This window comes from Thunnus maccoyii, chromosome 16, assembly GCF_910596095.1.
Source record: "Thunnus maccoyii chromosome 16, fThuMac1.1, whole genome shotgun sequence".
Lineage (NCBI taxonomy): Eukaryota > Metazoa > Chordata > Actinopteri > Scombriformes > Scombridae > Thunnus > Thunnus maccoyii.
The window spans coordinates 7,054,814-7,071,766 of NC_056548.1; the positions used below are offsets into that span (position 1 = coordinate 7,054,814).

The window sequence follows — 16,953 nt, forward strand, 5'->3', positions numbered from 1 at the left end:
AGAAGGGGGAGTTGTTGAAACTGTCCAGAAAACGTGTCCCTTTCTGTTGGCAAACCGAGGCTGGAAATGTGAACTGGGGGCAACGAAAGGTCTCAGTCTTCACAGGACCAGTAAGGTCCAGCAGGGCAGCGAGTGTGCAGCACAGAGCAAGTGAAAAGGCTGGATTGTTGAGAACATACATAACATTAGCATATACAGTACTGTGCACATACACAGTGCTTATGGGATACTTCTAACTTTCTCACAATCACAATTCACTGATCTGCTTACAGCACAGATATTCAATTTTGGATACATGTGAGGTTCTAAAAGATAATACAAATACCTATAATATAGACTTCACAGACAACCTAAAATAGATTTTGTTTTTGTCAATACTTTGTTCCAATAATTCTGTGCTTCCCAACCTTTTTGGCTTGTGGCTGCTTAAAATTAACCTAAATCATTTTACAGCCCCTTGTCACAGGTTTCATACGTCTGCTGCTTGTGATCAATTTATCTAGAGAATGATGTTGTTATATGAGTAAATGTAAAATTATGCAGTCATTCACAAAAAAGCAAAAATTAAAAACTGAAAACTGACAAAATAAACATAAGTTGGTGTAGAACAAGTATGTATTTTCTGCCTTCAGACTCTTCAGATTTGTCTTAGGAAATTGTACGGCGGTCCCGACCACACACATGTGCTTATATGTGATTGAATAAGTAAGAATTATCCAAAGAATTATATCTTTGATGGTGTTGAAAAGCCATCATAACATAAAAACTGTTAGAAATATTTATATTATAATTTGACCCAAAAAATCACTGTTGCCATTTCAAAGAAGAGGATATATGAGGATGTCTAAGCCTTTAAATGAAGAATTGATTTACAAAAACTAACAATTAATGATTCAACAAATGATAAAAGAAAATGGTAAAAGAAAAGAAAATATTGTAAGTTATAGCTAGCTAGCTAAGGAGTCTGGGAGAAACATACATCATATTTGAAGAGAGTGACCAATGTCAAATAGCAACCATCTGAGTCTATAAAATATCATTTGTTATTCATATTTTTCTGAATTTAAATAGCAGAAGCAGTTTCATTTTTTAAGTGATAATAACATTGTGGAGGTCTTACAAAAATAGAGGGGATATCATCACATTTGGTTCACACTAAAAATGTTCCGCTCTGGGCGAACACCCTACAGTGTCCTCTTGGCACGATCGCCTGCAATAGTAGTAAAATATAATAATGTGGAAAATCAGAAGCCCTCTGGAGAGGTGGAAATGCACTGAGACCAACTGTATCCTCTTTATTTCCAGGTCTGTAAAAGAGTTTGCCATGTCTTTATCCGTACTTGTCAAAGTTCAGCACACATGTAGAGCTAAAAAAAAAAAATCAGATCTGCCTCTTGAACAGAAATGAAATGGGTGAGTTCATCTCAGCCGAGGCGGCTGACTGTAGAGTCATGGAGCCAAAAGTGGTTATTCTCTGAGTTCCCTGATTTTTTCTCCGTCTGTAATCTCTGGGCTGGATTCATTTGTTGCCTCTCTGTAAAAATAAGCTTTTTAAGTGGAGTAGACGGCACATAGATCCTTTTAACTGCATTGATATTCACTCAGCTTTGTTATTCTAACTTCAGACTTCGTAATCAATCACTTGCTGGTTGAGCTCCAAAGTAGGAGAGCTGATATGGAATCAGTTTGTACTCCCAGGACATCGTAACTAAAATCTTTAGAATACTTTAATAACCATGCATTATAAACTATTCATGCTTTTAGTGATGCTATGCTCAGGAGCACATTGTTGCTCTGCATTAATGTACTGTATGTACTTTTTCCTCTCTAAGCTCTGCACTGTATTACACTTTTAATGGTCCATTAAACTGTCTCGAGTCATTATCTTTTCTTTTAACATTTAATGCATTTAGCTAAAGCTGTCATACAGCTAATAAGGTTGTAAAATTTAGTTAAAAGTTAAAGTTTAAAACAACATAGAATTTAAAATCAATATATGGGCACAATTATTCATTTAGGAGCGGAAAGGCTGTCCGCACACTGACATTTTCAAGCTGCCAAGTATTATTGTAACGTTTCAACCTGTAAGGTCTTCGTCAGGCAAACGTTTGTCTGACGAAGACCTTGCAGGTTGTGTGGACAGCCTCTCGTTCTCCTTGTTGCTGCTTTTTGTCCTGCACCTGTACCCAACTAGGATTTGCAATTATTCATTCAAAATACATTATGCTGTGCATATCGTAGCAATCACTCAATTTAATCCCAATTCACTACATAACACATTATACAGACTGTTTTTAATAGTTTTCTAACAATAGATTTATATTTTAGAGAAAATATGTTATCATCACACTCACAGTTCTGTCTGTAAAATACAACAGATAAACTATATGTTTTTGTGTCTTAAATAGCAGCCATGAGGAGACACAGAAAATACAGAGGGTGAGTGGGATTTATGGTGGGTTTATGGTTTGACTAAAAATAGATTTTAGGGTACAACGTCACATACTTACAAAGTGCATGGAGAAGGAGAGAAGTCTGAAGGAGTCAAAACTCCAGCAACACTTGCAGTATAAAGACCAACTTTATTATGAGACCAACACATTTCAGCTTGTGGCCTTCATCGGGTCTCATCAGGTTGACCCCTGATTCAGGGTGTAAATGCCTCTTATATATATATATATAACATATGCCTCTTGGTTATGCTTGATTAGTAAAATATTTTAAAATATAAATTTTCTTTCAAATAAACTGCATCTTTGTCCTAAAAGGTAGTTACAGCCCTGAAGAACATCCAACACATGTCTGTACACATTTTCTACTTTTGGATGAATCTGATCTTTATTCTTCGTACCTCCTCGTGCTCCGGGCCCTCACCACCAGCCGAGCGTTGCAGTGGGCTCCATGACCGCACAGAGCAGCTCACCTCTCGATGAACCCCCCAGTCCAGCTTCGGTGGGGAGCATGCCCTCCCAAAAACAAAAACAAAAACACAAAAATTTCTGTCGAGCATAACCCTGCACCAGTGAACTGTGCAGCAACCACACCATGCCCCGCTCCCCTTTGGCCCCCCTCCCAGACCCCATGCCCCCTGTTAACAAGCCAGCCAGCACGTTCCCTGTAGTCACTTGTTACCCTGCTGTCCCTCTGATACGGCTAACGGGCGGGGCCAATTAAACTCGCACTGTTCCCCATACCGGGTCAGGAGTTTAGTGGGTCATCATTGCTGCGATTTTCACCCAGAGTTATCTAATCCTGATTCAACCGCTCGGACTGGACCAAACCAGACTGGTCTCTCAAAAAAGTTGCTTTCGATGAATACAGTCCATTCATTCATTTAGTAATGGTGTGTGGTGAAAGAAAATAGTCACAGAAATACACAACAGAGATAGCTGGCACTGTTAGTACTTCTAGTATGGGTGGGTGTCTCTGGGAACGCCCTGGACTGGTTCTCTTCCTGTCTCCCAGATAGGAGTTTTTCTGTGTTACTTGGTCCCTACATGTCTGAAACTGCTGCTCTTTCCTGTGGTGTGCCCCAGGGATCTGTCTTGGGTCCTGTACTATTTTCTCTGTATATGCTTCCCTTAAGCCATATTATTAGCAAATTTAAAAGTATCTCTTATCACTGTTCCGCTGATGACTTTCAACTGTATGTTTCTTTTAAACCTGATGAGACTGATAAACAATCTGTTTTGCACAATTGTCTGACTGCCATAAAGGACTGGATGTCTAACAACTTTTTACAGCTAAACACCGATAAGACTAAGGTCCTTATCATTGCTTCAGATATCAAAGCTTCCAAGGTTGCTCAGTGCATTTGGTCCCTTTCTTCAACTGTACAGTCTAATCTTAGAAATATCTGTGATACATTCGATCAGGCTATGCACTTTGATCAACATATCAAATCATTAACCCGTTTCTTCCATTTAAGAAACATAGCCAAACTCAGGTCTGTTGTATCACAACCAGAGCTAGAGATGATTATTCACACTTTTATTTCATCCCAGCTAGACTACTGTAATGACCCTTTCACCTACCTCAGCAAGTCGTCCCTTGACTGTCTACAAATGGTCCCGAATGCTGTTGCAAGGCTGCTGACCAGGTCAAGCAGGACGACTCACATTACACCTATCGTAGCATCTTTACATTGGCTTCCCATCAAGTTTAGGATTCATTTCAAGGTTCTTGTCTTCATATATAGAACTCTGCAGGTCAGGCACCCACTCCATCCTCATATCACCAGTAGGTCACTGGTCTTCTGACCAGGGCTTACTGGTTGTCCCTCGTGCTTGACTGAAAACAAAAGGTGATTGTGACTGTGAAGGTGTAGCTCCAACACTGTGGAACACTCTTCCTATAGACACACGATCTGCGATCTCTGTTGACGCCTTTAAAACAGCTGAAGACTCATTTACTCAAACTGGCCTTTGTCTCGCCTCATAGTGTCAGGTGTTTGTATTTTGTTTGTTTTTAAGGTATTTTGTTGCTTATGTTTTATTGTTTGTTTCTTTTACTGTATTTTATATTGTACTATTTTTATGGTCTTATTTCGTTTACAATTTTGCTCTTGTGAATCACTTTGTGACCTGCTATGTGAAAGGTGCTGTATTAAATAAACTTTACTGACTTCTACCACTACGACTACGCTTGCTAGAAATGATACTAACAATAATTGTACTGTTGCTGCTACTACAGTACCACTGCAGCAATAGTTGCAGTAGTAGTAGTAGTAGTAGATGTTGTGCAAGTTGTAGTAGCACTGTAGCAGTAGAGTTCGTTGTGGAAGTTGTTATAGCAGCAGGATTATAGTAGGAGTAATAGTTGCACTTGTAATGGCAAATGTAGCAACAATAGTATAGTAGTACTGCTGTAGACTACGACCACTACAGCAGCTGTAGATGTAGTAGCAATAGTAGTACACGTACCTGTGGAGGATATCTTCCCGAAACACAAATATAGGTCTGATGTTCAGTGCTTTTTTTGTAAAGAAGACACAGGCTGACCAGAGGAGTATTTTGGATTATCGTGTCTCTATATCAGAGGTATCAACCCCACTTATGACGCGACTCTTGAATCCTTCCAGCTTTGTAGTTGCAGTCCTGCCTCTGACCCCAACCTTTCACCTCAAACAAAATCTCCTGCACAGGGATCATAAAGTATACGGTCGTTACAAAGCATATTTACCAGCATTAATAAGTAGAGGGCTGAGGCAGCAATATTCAAATCTCAATCATATTTTTTAGAAACCTTGGCAGTTTGATTTTGTACATTACTTGTTAAGAACATTTAAATCAATTATTTTAGATTAGATAAATCTTATTTTACTGATTAAAATGGGGGGTTCCTCTAATAAAAATCCCCACAGCCTGTCCCAGCATGCACTTTGTGGAAGACAGACATCCTGTAGAGGATACAAGACTCTTTTAGAGCCAACAGAGACAGACAGTAATTTCGATTCTCCATCTGACTTGCTCATCTTTGGCAAACGTACAGATAATTATGATGGGTGCAGCCAATGAGCCATAATGGACTATTAATTAATTTTACAGCCAATTAACTTAACATTCACTATTTAGCTATGCTTTTTTATAGTGTGCTGGTGTGAATGACTTGATATTTTGTTTTGTTTTAACTTTACTGACCAAAATATCACCATATTACATTCATTATAACATTAGTGTTTAGCAATAGAGATGAAATGTACAATTGTAGCTAATATATGTAGAAATAAAAAGATAATGATAAATGAAAATAAATGGTAAAATAATAAAAATGGCAGATAAAGTTTGAAATATTTTCCATGAGCACATTAATACGTCAAATACAACAATAAAATCAGTTTTAGTTCAGCTTTGGGGAGTTTATGATGCTTATTTGATGCTGGCCAGTACAAAGAAAACATAAAACTTTGGTATTATAGCGCTCTCTAGTGGCTATTTTGAGTAATTACAGTCTATTTCATGCCAGACATTACAGGATGGCAGATGGCAGCAATTATAAACGGTGGTGTGAGTTTTGATGGACCATACTGCACAGATTTAAAAAACATCTATTTTTAGATCGTCTCGACAGTCACACTATGTATTAGATTTAATGCATTTATTTTTACAGACTTTTGTTCTCCAGCATACAACATATTTTAAAGAGACATCATTTTGGAAACTGAATAAATTATAATGCAGACACCTTCTATAGACACATACGTGTCTCTGGTAGAGAAACAGGCCTATAAGGAGGAACTTTGCTCCAGGCGAACACATCCAGCACCATTAGGTTTTGTTATTAAAGCATGTAACTAGAGTGGACAGGCGCTTGTTAATTGCAGCGTGCAGACTGTATTTTTAGCGTATTTGCCAAAAACAGGCGGAGCTAAGGAGGCTGAGATGGAGGGATGCTGCTGAATAGCAGGTGGAGAACGCTGATGTTTACTGGATGCACTTTGCTGAGGGAGGATCAGAGGAAGCTGGCCCGGAGATTTTTTTTTTCATCGTAGAAAGTGAATTTCACTCTGGGGAGCGTTTGGTGTTTATTTTTAATCGCGGAGGTTACAGATCTGAGCTCTGCTGCTCAGCAGGCTGACAGGCTGCGAAAGGCTCCGTCTGTGTCTGTCGTGTCGCTTGAGGTTGCGACGATGTGATGCTCCATCGTTTGGTCGACGGCCGAAGCCTTTTCCCTGAAACCTGATATTATGCAGGGAACAAGGCGGACTGGACGGATTGAAGGGGAACAAAACACCGGTTTAGAAAACGTTTTGCAAACTGGCAGGTAAGTGGATGTTTGCGTGGTTCGCCACAGCATGAAATTTAATCAATCCACGGGACAAAATAACAGTAAATATTGTCTTTGTAACATCAGAGCAAACAGCAGCTACATCTTTAATGTAATCTGCTATCAAATCTTTAAACCCTGAGTCGTTTTTAATGAGAAAGTGCAGATATTTTCTGCCCAGGCTCATAGAGAAAAGTCTAGGCCTTGACTTATTGTAGGTGTGAATCCATGAGACTGAGCAGAGAGGATAATAGATCAGTTCAGTGCTTGTTTACTAGAAAGGATCTCAGTGGTTAAATTAGACTTTTACTATCAGCTGGTTAATAATAAATATATCAGGACTCTATGTCTAAGGTATTTCAAGGTTGATTGTGTGATGTAGAGTGAAAAATATTGCTATGAGTAATCAAATTCTCTCAGCCTAGTAACTCTGCCAAAAATAGATTCTCTATTAGAGGACTGTAGTGTTTTTTGTGTGTTATGTCACTTCCCTGAAGGGAAAATGTCTCATCTGGTGTAAAATCATTGAGTGCATGAATATGTGTTCATGCATGCATGCCACTCTGAACCTGCGTTATGACCCTCCCCCACAGACTGCATCTCTCTTAAGCTCTGGACTGAATGCTATAATCCTCTAATTGAAACCTCTTCCTACTATTTTATCCACTTTCCCTCATGTATCATACAACCCCCTCCCCCCCCCATCGAACCCTGCCCCCTCCCTCTCTCTACCTGCAGTATTAGCCAACTATGGTCGACCCCTCGGAGGCTGAGGAGCAGAATAAGTGTAAAGGCCCAAAGCTCGACACACCAGCTGTGGCCACTGAAGACCCTCGGTTGCCAGACCAAGCCGATGGCACAACAACAGAGGAGGAAGGGGATGCCGGTTTCGAGACGCCGCCCACGGGCAGTTCTGAGCCGAGCCCCTGCCATACTGCGTCCACGGCGGGGCCAGAGGCCTCCTCTCAGGTGGCCCCACCTCAGCAACCACAGACTCAGACTGAGCCCAAATTGCACCTGGACCTGTACAATTTTGACTCGCCAGCTGCAGAGGGCAGCCGCTATGTGTTAACAAGCCCCCGCTCTCTGGAGGCGTGTGCTCGATGCGGGGTCAAACCTGTGGAGCTCCTGCCCCGCCCGCTGGCTGACTTTGCCCGGGAGGCTCCCGGCCGCTCCATGCGCGTTGCGACAGGGCTTTATGAAGTCTTCGAGAGGGACAGGCACGCTAAACTGAGGCAATGCAGGGAGGAGAGGGAGAGGATTGTTAGGGAGGAAAAAAGAAGAGTTCTGCAGGCGACAGTCAATAGCAACGGAAGTGCATCATCCTCCTCGGTGGAGCAGCAGCACAAAGTCACCTCTGGCTCCAATCAGCCTCCTAAATCTGGGCCAGTGACCTCCAGCTCAGCCCCTGATTCTGGAGCATCCTCTAGAGCCACAGCATCAGGTCCAACCTCTAAAACAGGTCCAGCTCTTTTATCTAAAGCCCCTGCCTCCAGTCTTAGTACCTCCCCAAAATCGACTCAGTCCACCAGCTCCGTGCCATCCTCCAAGAGTACTTTCCAAGGATCTATCAAGCATTCTTTGTCCTCATCATCCGAACAAGTAAAAGCCACACGGCCGGTCTCTGGCCCTCCACCGATAGTCAGGAAGTCCTCTGGTGGTAAATCTTCAAACACTTTCCCCAGATCAACACCAAAACCCCCCTCCTTCCCCAGAGCCAAATCTACACTAACATCATCGGTGTCAAAGCCTGCAGTTCAGACCTCTGGGACGCCTCTTAACGGTGTAACAGGAGGACCGTTCTCTCAGCACAATGGACATCTTGGATTTCATTCCAAGGTGCGAGGAAAAAGCCATTCGCTGGAGTCTTTACAGCGAAGGATGGACCCCGTCTGCTCATCCACCTCCAACACCACAACTACTACCACATGCACCTCGTCAGAGTCGGGTGCTTCCTCTTCGTATAGTTGGGATGGCGCACGAGATCACTGGGCTAAAGTCTCCAGCCCCCGAGCTCGTACACTGGCCACTTTTAACTCCCTGATGGGCCGCAGCCTCAGTCTTGGTGACCTGAGTCACTCTCCTCAGACAACACAGAAGGTGGAGCGCATAGTAAAGGAGGTGAAACGTCGAGGCCTGAATGCCGTGTCTGAGCGCGACCGCAAGATTGCAGCTTTGATGCTCGCCAGATACCAGGAAGAAGACATCATGAGTCAGACTCGTTACGTGGCTCACCTTCAATGGGATAGTGAACGCAGAATGGAGGAGCTGCGGCGAGAGCAGGAGGAACGAGAGAAGCAGCGTGCAGTGCTTCAGTGCCAGCGTGTGTGGCAGACACAGGTGTCGATACGTCAGCGAAGACTCAGCCAGCAGGAACGAGAATCAGCTGCTGCCAAACTCCGACAGGCTGAAGAGAGCGAGGAGCGGTGGAGGGAGCTTGCAGAGCAGCAGGAGCGCAGCCGTCTGCAGAGGTTACAGCAGACAGTACGAGAGGAGAAGCATAAGAAAACCCTCCAGGAACAGAACCGGAAGGCTCTGGAGGAAGAGAGGTCGGCTATGCTGGAGCAGGAGAGGCTGCTGCTGAAAGAGAAGCTCACCATGGCTGAGCTGAAGAGGCAGGAGAAGGAGCACCAGGCCCAGGAGGAGAGACGAGGTCTGAACAAAGCTGAGAAGAGACGTCATGCCGCTCTGATCCAGGAGATCGCCCGCCGTGAACAGGAGGAAAGAGAGGAAGCCAGGAGGGCAGCGGAGGAGAAGCTCAGCCGCTCCCTGGAGAATTATGAACAGATAGTAGAGCGTCGAGGGCAGGAGCTGAAAGAAAAGGCCAGGCGTGAGGAGAAGCAGATCCAGAAAGCACGCAAGGCTGCAGAGAAGCGTGAGAGGCAGCAACAGCAGCTGCTGGAGGCTCGTGTGAAGGAGGCAGAGAAACGAGCCCAACAAGCGGCTTTAGTGGCTGAGGAGAAGGCCAAAGAGAAAGCTCAGCGAGCCGTCCAGAGCCGACAGGAGAAGGAAAAACTTCAGAGGCTCAACAGGCAGCGTGTGGAAGAGGAGGAGAAGCAGAGGCGTCTGGAACTGCTGCAGTCCATTGAGAGGAAACTGGAGAAGAGCGAGCAGATCTTCAAGGAGAAGCGGGCGGTACTGGAGAGCGCTCGCTCCGTAGCCCGAGCCTCTTTCCACGTGCGAGACAAAGTGCGGGAGGAGACCAACATGCGTACTTTTGATAAGATGGCCCTAGAGGCTCAGCTCAAAGCCAGCCTGGATGAAAAATAAAACCCATGGCTCTATAGTGGATTCCTTACTTCTGGTCATGTGCTTGGCTCTTGCCTTCATCATGGCCTTCATCAATCAACAGCTTTACCCTTCTTCTCATCTTTCCTTACATATCTTTACCCATCGGTTGATTTGATCACATTTTCGACCATCATTTTTTATTAAAGATCCTATCAAAGCAAACCAAATCAAGACATCATGTTGTATCATGGATGTAATGAGACTACAAACTATATCAGCTGTGAAAAATGAACAGTAAGCCTGTGTAGGACATACAGTAGACTTCATATTAGATGAGAGCTAGAGAGAGCTGCCTTGTGCAGCAACACAACCCCTCCTCTCTCTTTCTCTTTGCCCTCCGCTCTGTCGATCTCAGCTACTGGACTGAAAGCTGTGCTGGAATGAATAGAGTCATTGTTGACCAGGAAGCACAACTCCATGACAACTGTAGAGGCTTTTAAGGGAGCACCCCTGTAAGGGAAAACTGAGCATAAGACAACAATAAAAAGCAGAAATGATTCCAAGACCCCATAAGCAAATGAGGGATCCTTTTGTACACACAGCTAGAGAAAGCATGGATTTAAAGCCCCGGGCTGGACACTTATCTGCACCTAAACGCTGACAATGCAGCGCAGGAAGGCTGCTTGCACAAGCCTTGTGCTGATGAAGCATCACTGCCCTCAAGGACTTCCTCTGTCTTTCTGCGTCATGTCCGATTACAGTAAACGGTGAAGTGCTCGGAGAGACAGATGCCTCCTGACTGCCCCCCCAGCCGATCTGCTCCCAACACAGCCGCCAGCTGAAGTGTCAAGGTCAACAGGTACGAGTTTTTATTGCTTTTCCAGGTTATGCAACACCTTCTGTTTTGTTACGAGCTGTTGCCTTTTAGCATTTGCAATTAAAAAAAAACACGCACACAACAAAATTTGATCACACTGACCTCCACAGTGCACAGAGAGCAAAAATGCATATACTCATGAGCCGACATGCAAGCCAACAACAGGCTTTAAAGGCCTCTGGCTGTGCTAATCCTACAATCTCTCAGATTAAAAAAAAAGAGAAAGGGAGATACACATGGGTTTTGAGCCTCAGAAGTAGCTGTTGCCATAGTGATAGCAATCGGGATGGAGCAGCGGGAGGTGAATGACTGAGCAGAGAGAGTGCGTGGGAATATGAGGGGGCTGCCTGTGGGGAGGTGGCTCTCTGGCAGCAGAGACCAGCTCATTCTGGCACTTTCTTTGCAGGGCGTCATTGGAAAAACATGCCATCAGTTTGTTGTATTAACATCTGTGTTGGGCTATTCCCTGTGTATTCCCTCTCTTCACTCATTCAGGGAGAAATCTTTTAAAACCTTGACCTACAGAGTCAGCCGCTGTCCCTACAGAAAGTAGTCTAATCCCAGCGTTTCAGACAGCCACGTGCCTGATACCTGCTGACGTCTGAGATAAAAGCTAGAATGAATTTGAAATGCAGCATTAAACCAACAGAGAGGACCGACAGGCTTATGGCTCTGACTCGAGCCACGCTGTTCCCACCAGATAATCATGGGGAGGTGATGTAAGGTTGGGGGGGATGAGACGGCAGATTTGTAGCTGCTTATGATGGTGACTGAAAAGATGAGGTCCAGCTAGAAAAGGTTATATTCTAACTGCAGCAGAAAATCACGTATTTGCAGGTAGAATTGAATTCTGAATGACAAAGGAGAACAATACTATATCAGAGATTGAGGAGAAACACCTAAACCTGTAGAACTTTGACTGGATTTAACCCCTGTTGCACTGATTTAACAGCTACTGAAAGATTAGAAGTCATAATGTGTTAAAAACGTATCAGAGTTGAGGTCAAAAGACTAACAGACAGTCAACACAGTGCATCATTCATCTGTCCTAATGAAAAGCCTTTCAGCATAAAAACACTTTATCTCCAGCATGTAATAAAATTACTCAAGCTGAAAGCTGCATTACTTTATGTGAAATTAATTTAACATTTTGCATTCAGCAAATTGATTTCACATTAAACCACAAGAGGCTGTATTCACTGTCAGCACAACCTCACATGGATCATTGCTTCTGCATTACTATTAAATGACACTTATTGATCTCAACACCCCTAATATTCATTTATGTATTTTAAAGAGAACATTACACAACATCAAGTAACATTCAAGCTTCCTCTTTACCACCCAAAAATAATGCAGAGCCCGCAGAGTCCTTAAAGATTATATTTATTTATCTTGTGCGCACAAGATTAAAAAACATAATCTTTCAGAATTTAGGGGCTTCGTACAATAAAGGTTTCATACAGTAAGTAAAAGTTCAGCACTTAGCAGCTGTTAAGTCTTTAATACATGTAGAAAGTGAACATTAGATTCCCTTTGGTGCTCATAAAAAGTTCAGATGCATACAAATCTGTATTTTAAAAATCAAATGTAAGCAACAAAAGCACCAGTTTTATCTCAGTGGTTGACATTTTGCATTGGATACAGTGACACTAAAACAGTTATCTCACATGATTATGTTTTAATTTAAAGGTGCGATAATGAATGTTTTTATTAACTGATCAAATGATCACATGTCACTCATAGTGATGAACTAGACTCTGTAGTTCCCGTCAGCTCTATGACGCTTTTTTTTTTAAACTTCTTTCAGCTCATTGTTTTGGTTTTATGACTGCAGCTTTACTGTTTTGGTTCACTCTCGTTCTCTAGATGCAGTAGTCCACTGTTTCCAGCAACAGAGATCTAAAACCTGACAGTTCACTACCTGCTCACCATCAAACAGCAGTCAGACACAGTCAGCAACTAGTGAACATAGAGGAGCATTAACAGCTTAAGAGCAGATATTTCCCTCAGGAGATTGTAGAGAGCAAAAACAAAGCTTAAAGGAGAATAAATAATGGACTCACATACACTGAACGCTAATGTTGCCCCGAAACTGCTGGATGTGTAAATAGGCAACAGTTCAATAACTTAAATGGTGATAATATGTCAATTTAAAGTTGCCAAAATATTTGTTAATGCTGGTTTAAAGTGTCTTCAAAGAATATCTTTAAGCATGAAGTGACTTCACCTGCATCGTTTATGCCCACATTCATCACTTTATTATTTTATGTGTTGCAGGTCCTGGAGCTGAACGAGAGCTGGTGATGTCACCCACAATCTTCCCCGACAGAACTCTTCCTCCCACACTCAGCTTTATCAACGTGTATGTCAGTTAAAACTCTCCTCTAATGGAAAAAACATCCATATCAAAGTTTTTATTCATTTTTAACTAGTCACTGTGCCATCTATTGTGCCGCTGAGAGGAGGAATTGAGACATCTGATATGAACCTACAGCCTTTTACCTGCATTAATGAAACGAAATGTACAAGGTTCAAACGCAGCTTTATTTAGCATCAAGGCATGTTGTTCAGTCCATTATATGTTCCTTATTACCTTCCCCTGACACGTGGGCTTCTTTTCTGTTACCATTTGTACATTATCATGAAACGCTTGCTTCAGTAAATGACATTGAGTTGCTTTGTTGAGGACATATTTTCAGATGTAGCAATAATGAAACGGTCAAGGTTGATATCAGACACATCTGTGAGTTCATTGTTTTCATCAAACCTCTGTTAAGAAAAGGACACAATCTGTGCATACAATCAAAACCAGAATAATAAAAACAAACATTTTTCAATATGGATTTGCATCGTTTGTCATCTAAACACAACACAAACTCAATGTACAAAGCTACAGTCTGCTATGTGTTTCACAGTTTCCTATAGCATCTGACCAGGTCTGTCTGGAGTCCCAAAACAAATGAAGAAGAAAAGTGTGAAATGACTCAGTAGGTTAATAAACAATTAATAAGAGATCAGCTATTCTCAATATACATTAAATTTATAACATTATAATTCCTCTTTGGCTCAAATCTGAAGGTTTCTTAGTTCATAAAGTGGCTGTTTTAATCTGTCTGAAAGTCTGGTGATATTTATATATTTTTGTTGTCAACTAATCCCATGAAAATACCAATTACTTCCTGTATATTCAAAGCCTGATAGACCTCCATTATTGTCCAAAAACACATAGCTGACATACTCCTTCATTACCATGAACACAGCAACAATAGTTTATTTCACATCCCTACCAAAGACACTGTCCTCGTGGTGTAAATACTTGCTAGTGTATCAAATCTGCTGCTCAAAATAATCCCCAACAAAAGCTCCATTTACTCCTGTTTGAGTATCCTTTGCTAAAAACTACAGTGGCCATTTTAAAAAATGAAACTACATATTCATGACGCATTTTTAAAGATTTACGTCTTCAGTAGAAACACGTGGACTTGAATTGAGTACAACAGACCAGCTCAGGAAGTCAAAGTATTGAGAGACGCATTAACACATTTTTTGGTCTTTTTGTCGGATTCGTTGACAAAAACAAAACTATAGAATATCACCAGGCTTCTCCTTTAACATCATCATCATCATCACTCTTTGGGCGAGTTAAATCTAAAGGTTTCATATCTTAGTCAGTCCGAGATTGTCCATTAAACTTCATCAGTATGTTTAATAGCTTATGATTGCGTCTGTAAATGCCATCAAGTAGATAACTGTACATTCATCTATATTAATGTTGGGATGGGGATCAGGATGTCTAACAATGACTGTGGACTGAGGTAAAGCTAAGGACCATTTCTCCTCTGGTAGGACGCTCTCTCTCTCTCTCTGTCTGTCTGTTTTACCTCGCTCTCTCTCCTCTCAGTCCTCAGTTTTGTTTGTCGCATCCTTGCGAGCGATGATCTTGTACACGCTCTCTCTGAAGCTGCTGTCAGAGGTCAGCCGCCGGGCCGTCTCCCTCAGCTCCTCCATGCTGCCGTCATCAGTGTTTGCTACAGCAAATGACTTTGAGTGTTTCACTGTAGGGGAACATTAAAATGTGGAAAACATATTAATGAAGTCCTTCTGACTCTAACAGGGACCCTTTTCTAAGATAGAAAAGGGAGAAATTAATGTTCTATTTTGCTGTAAATATTGTTTTTGATGATCCATTAATCATTTAGTCATTTCTAAAGTAAAAAATATCAAATAACATTCTCTAATTCCAGCTTCTCAAATATGAGGATTTGTTGCTTTTCTCTAATTTATATCACTATAAATTGAATATTCTGGGTTTTAGACTGTTAATTGGACTAAATAAGTAATTTGAAGACATTTCTCATCCATATATTGCCACTGCAGCTACAACTAGTTTAGCACTAATAATACTACTGCTATTATTACTAGAACTGTACTACAACTACTACTATTACAACCACTCCATGAACTAACAGTATTACTACTAGTACTACTACGTTTAGAAAGAATTGAACGGTTGTTTTTGTCTCTTGTGTGCAGTGAAATGCAGGGTGGTGCTACTGAGGCTGTGCTGAAAGACGAGTGTGCAATGAATAATAATTAACTAAAGATAAAAGCTTATTTCCATTGTGGTCCTCTAGGAGGGGAAAGGGGTGAGATGGCAGATATTCAAGTCAGGCAACAAACTAAACAAACTGAATAATTATACAAAAAGCAAAACAAAATAAGGATTTGCTTTTCATCAACCATTTCTCTACCAAGAGTTTAAAACCTGCTCTCTGTCTGCTGTTGCTTCAGAGGATTTGGAGAACTGTTCCAGAGAATTGCAGCAGAGTATAAAAATGTGCTTTTGCCTGCAGAAGTCTTGAATCTAAAAGGATGTTTGATGATGTTTGTTAAGTTACTTCTTGTTGCATAGTTATGATGATCTCTGATAAGAATAAAGTAGTTAGTTGAGTAACTGGGGGCTGTATTCTTTATATTTTGTAAGTGAGACCGAACTTAATGTGAAACATTCTCCTTTCAACAGTAAAATAATTACAGTTTTGAAAAATGTGCTCTACGTGTGTTCAGGGAGGAAGTTTGAGTTAATAAGCTCTAATAAGCTCATTTTGAACAGTCTGCAGCTTGTTTTTAATAAGTTTACTGGTATTTTGTTTATTATTATTATGTTTTTTTCAGTGAATTGGGTCTGTGCACCTCAGGTGGGCAGATAAAGGACCAGCATGCACCTGGGAGGGTCTGTGCTTTTCCTAACCAGAGTAAGAGAGGCACCAAGATTTGTTGTCCTCTGTGTTGTTTTGTTTGTTTGCTTACATTTGCTAAATAAACCTCAAGAAAACTCAAGGAGTAGAACTCGTACTACAACTCTTACTACTACTGTTGCTACTAATAATACATTACTGCAAGTACAACTAATGCTACTCGTACTAACACTGATGCACCTGCTATTCCTGCTACAACAACTACAATCTAACATTTATAACAGTGACAATAATCTAAACTTTATTGGTTCAGCATGTTTGCAGTCAGCTCACTCCAAAATGTGGATGAAATGTAAAACTGTATAAAGAGTTTTGCTGTAGACAGACTGAGGGAACATGAATGGATTCAAGTATAACATATGCATGTGGTGGTGGTGTGTTTGTGTCGTGATCATCAGTGAGTGATGTTCACACTTACACCAGTGGCGTCTGGAGGCTCTCCTCTGGATTCGGCAGCTCTTGATTCTGCGTGCAGCAGCTTTGTGGAGATACACAGCGTTCTTCATGATCGCTGGAAGCTTCGCCTCGATCTCTGCGGCACAGATACACTCCTCGAAGAATTCTGGTTAAACACACATCATATATATATATATACAGGACAGGCTCATGTTATTACAGCTTTCATGTAATATAATCTCAAATAACATGGGACAGTTTTTTCAGTACTGTTTATTTGTTCAAGAATAAAAATGTATTTATTCTTGATCAGTTTTCGGGTTGTATCTGAGGGCAAATATTGATCATAAACAAAGTACTGTGACATAAATCTGTTATGGTCAGATTGTCCAACTTATGTTTATGTACCTGTACTATTCATTC

At 41.5% G+C, this 16,953-nt stretch overlaps 2 protein-coding genes across 2 annotated transcripts in view; one reads left to right on the top strand and one right to left on the bottom strand.

Annotated features, from left to right (window-relative positions):
* Positions 1 to 13,715, top strand: ccdc177 (coiled-coil domain containing 177). Its single transcript, XM_042388656.1, has 3 exons — positions 1 to 6,762; positions 7,504 to 10,855; positions 13,154 to 13,715. The coding sequence occupies exon 2, from the start codon at positions 7,516 to 7,518 to the stop codon at positions 10,033 to 10,035; it is 2,520 nt and encodes an 839-aa protein (XP_042244590.1). The 5' UTR covers positions 1 to 6,762; positions 7,504 to 7,515; the 3' UTR covers positions 10,036 to 10,855; positions 13,154 to 13,715.
* The window catches only part of plekhd1 (pleckstrin homology domain containing, family D (with coiled-coil domains) member 1), a 15,937-nt gene continuing 12,385 nt past the window's right edge, over positions 13,402 to 16,953 (bottom strand). The window contains exons 12-13 of the mRNA XM_042388657.1: positions 16,553 to 16,696; positions 13,402 to 14,931 (exon numbers count right to left, since the gene is read on the bottom strand). Of these exons, the coding sequence (XP_042244591.1) occupies positions 14,774 to 14,931; positions 16,553 to 16,696 (302 nt within the window). The 3' untranslated portion in view covers positions 13,402 to 14,773. The remainder of the gene's footprint in view (positions 14,932 to 16,552; positions 16,697 to 16,953) is intronic.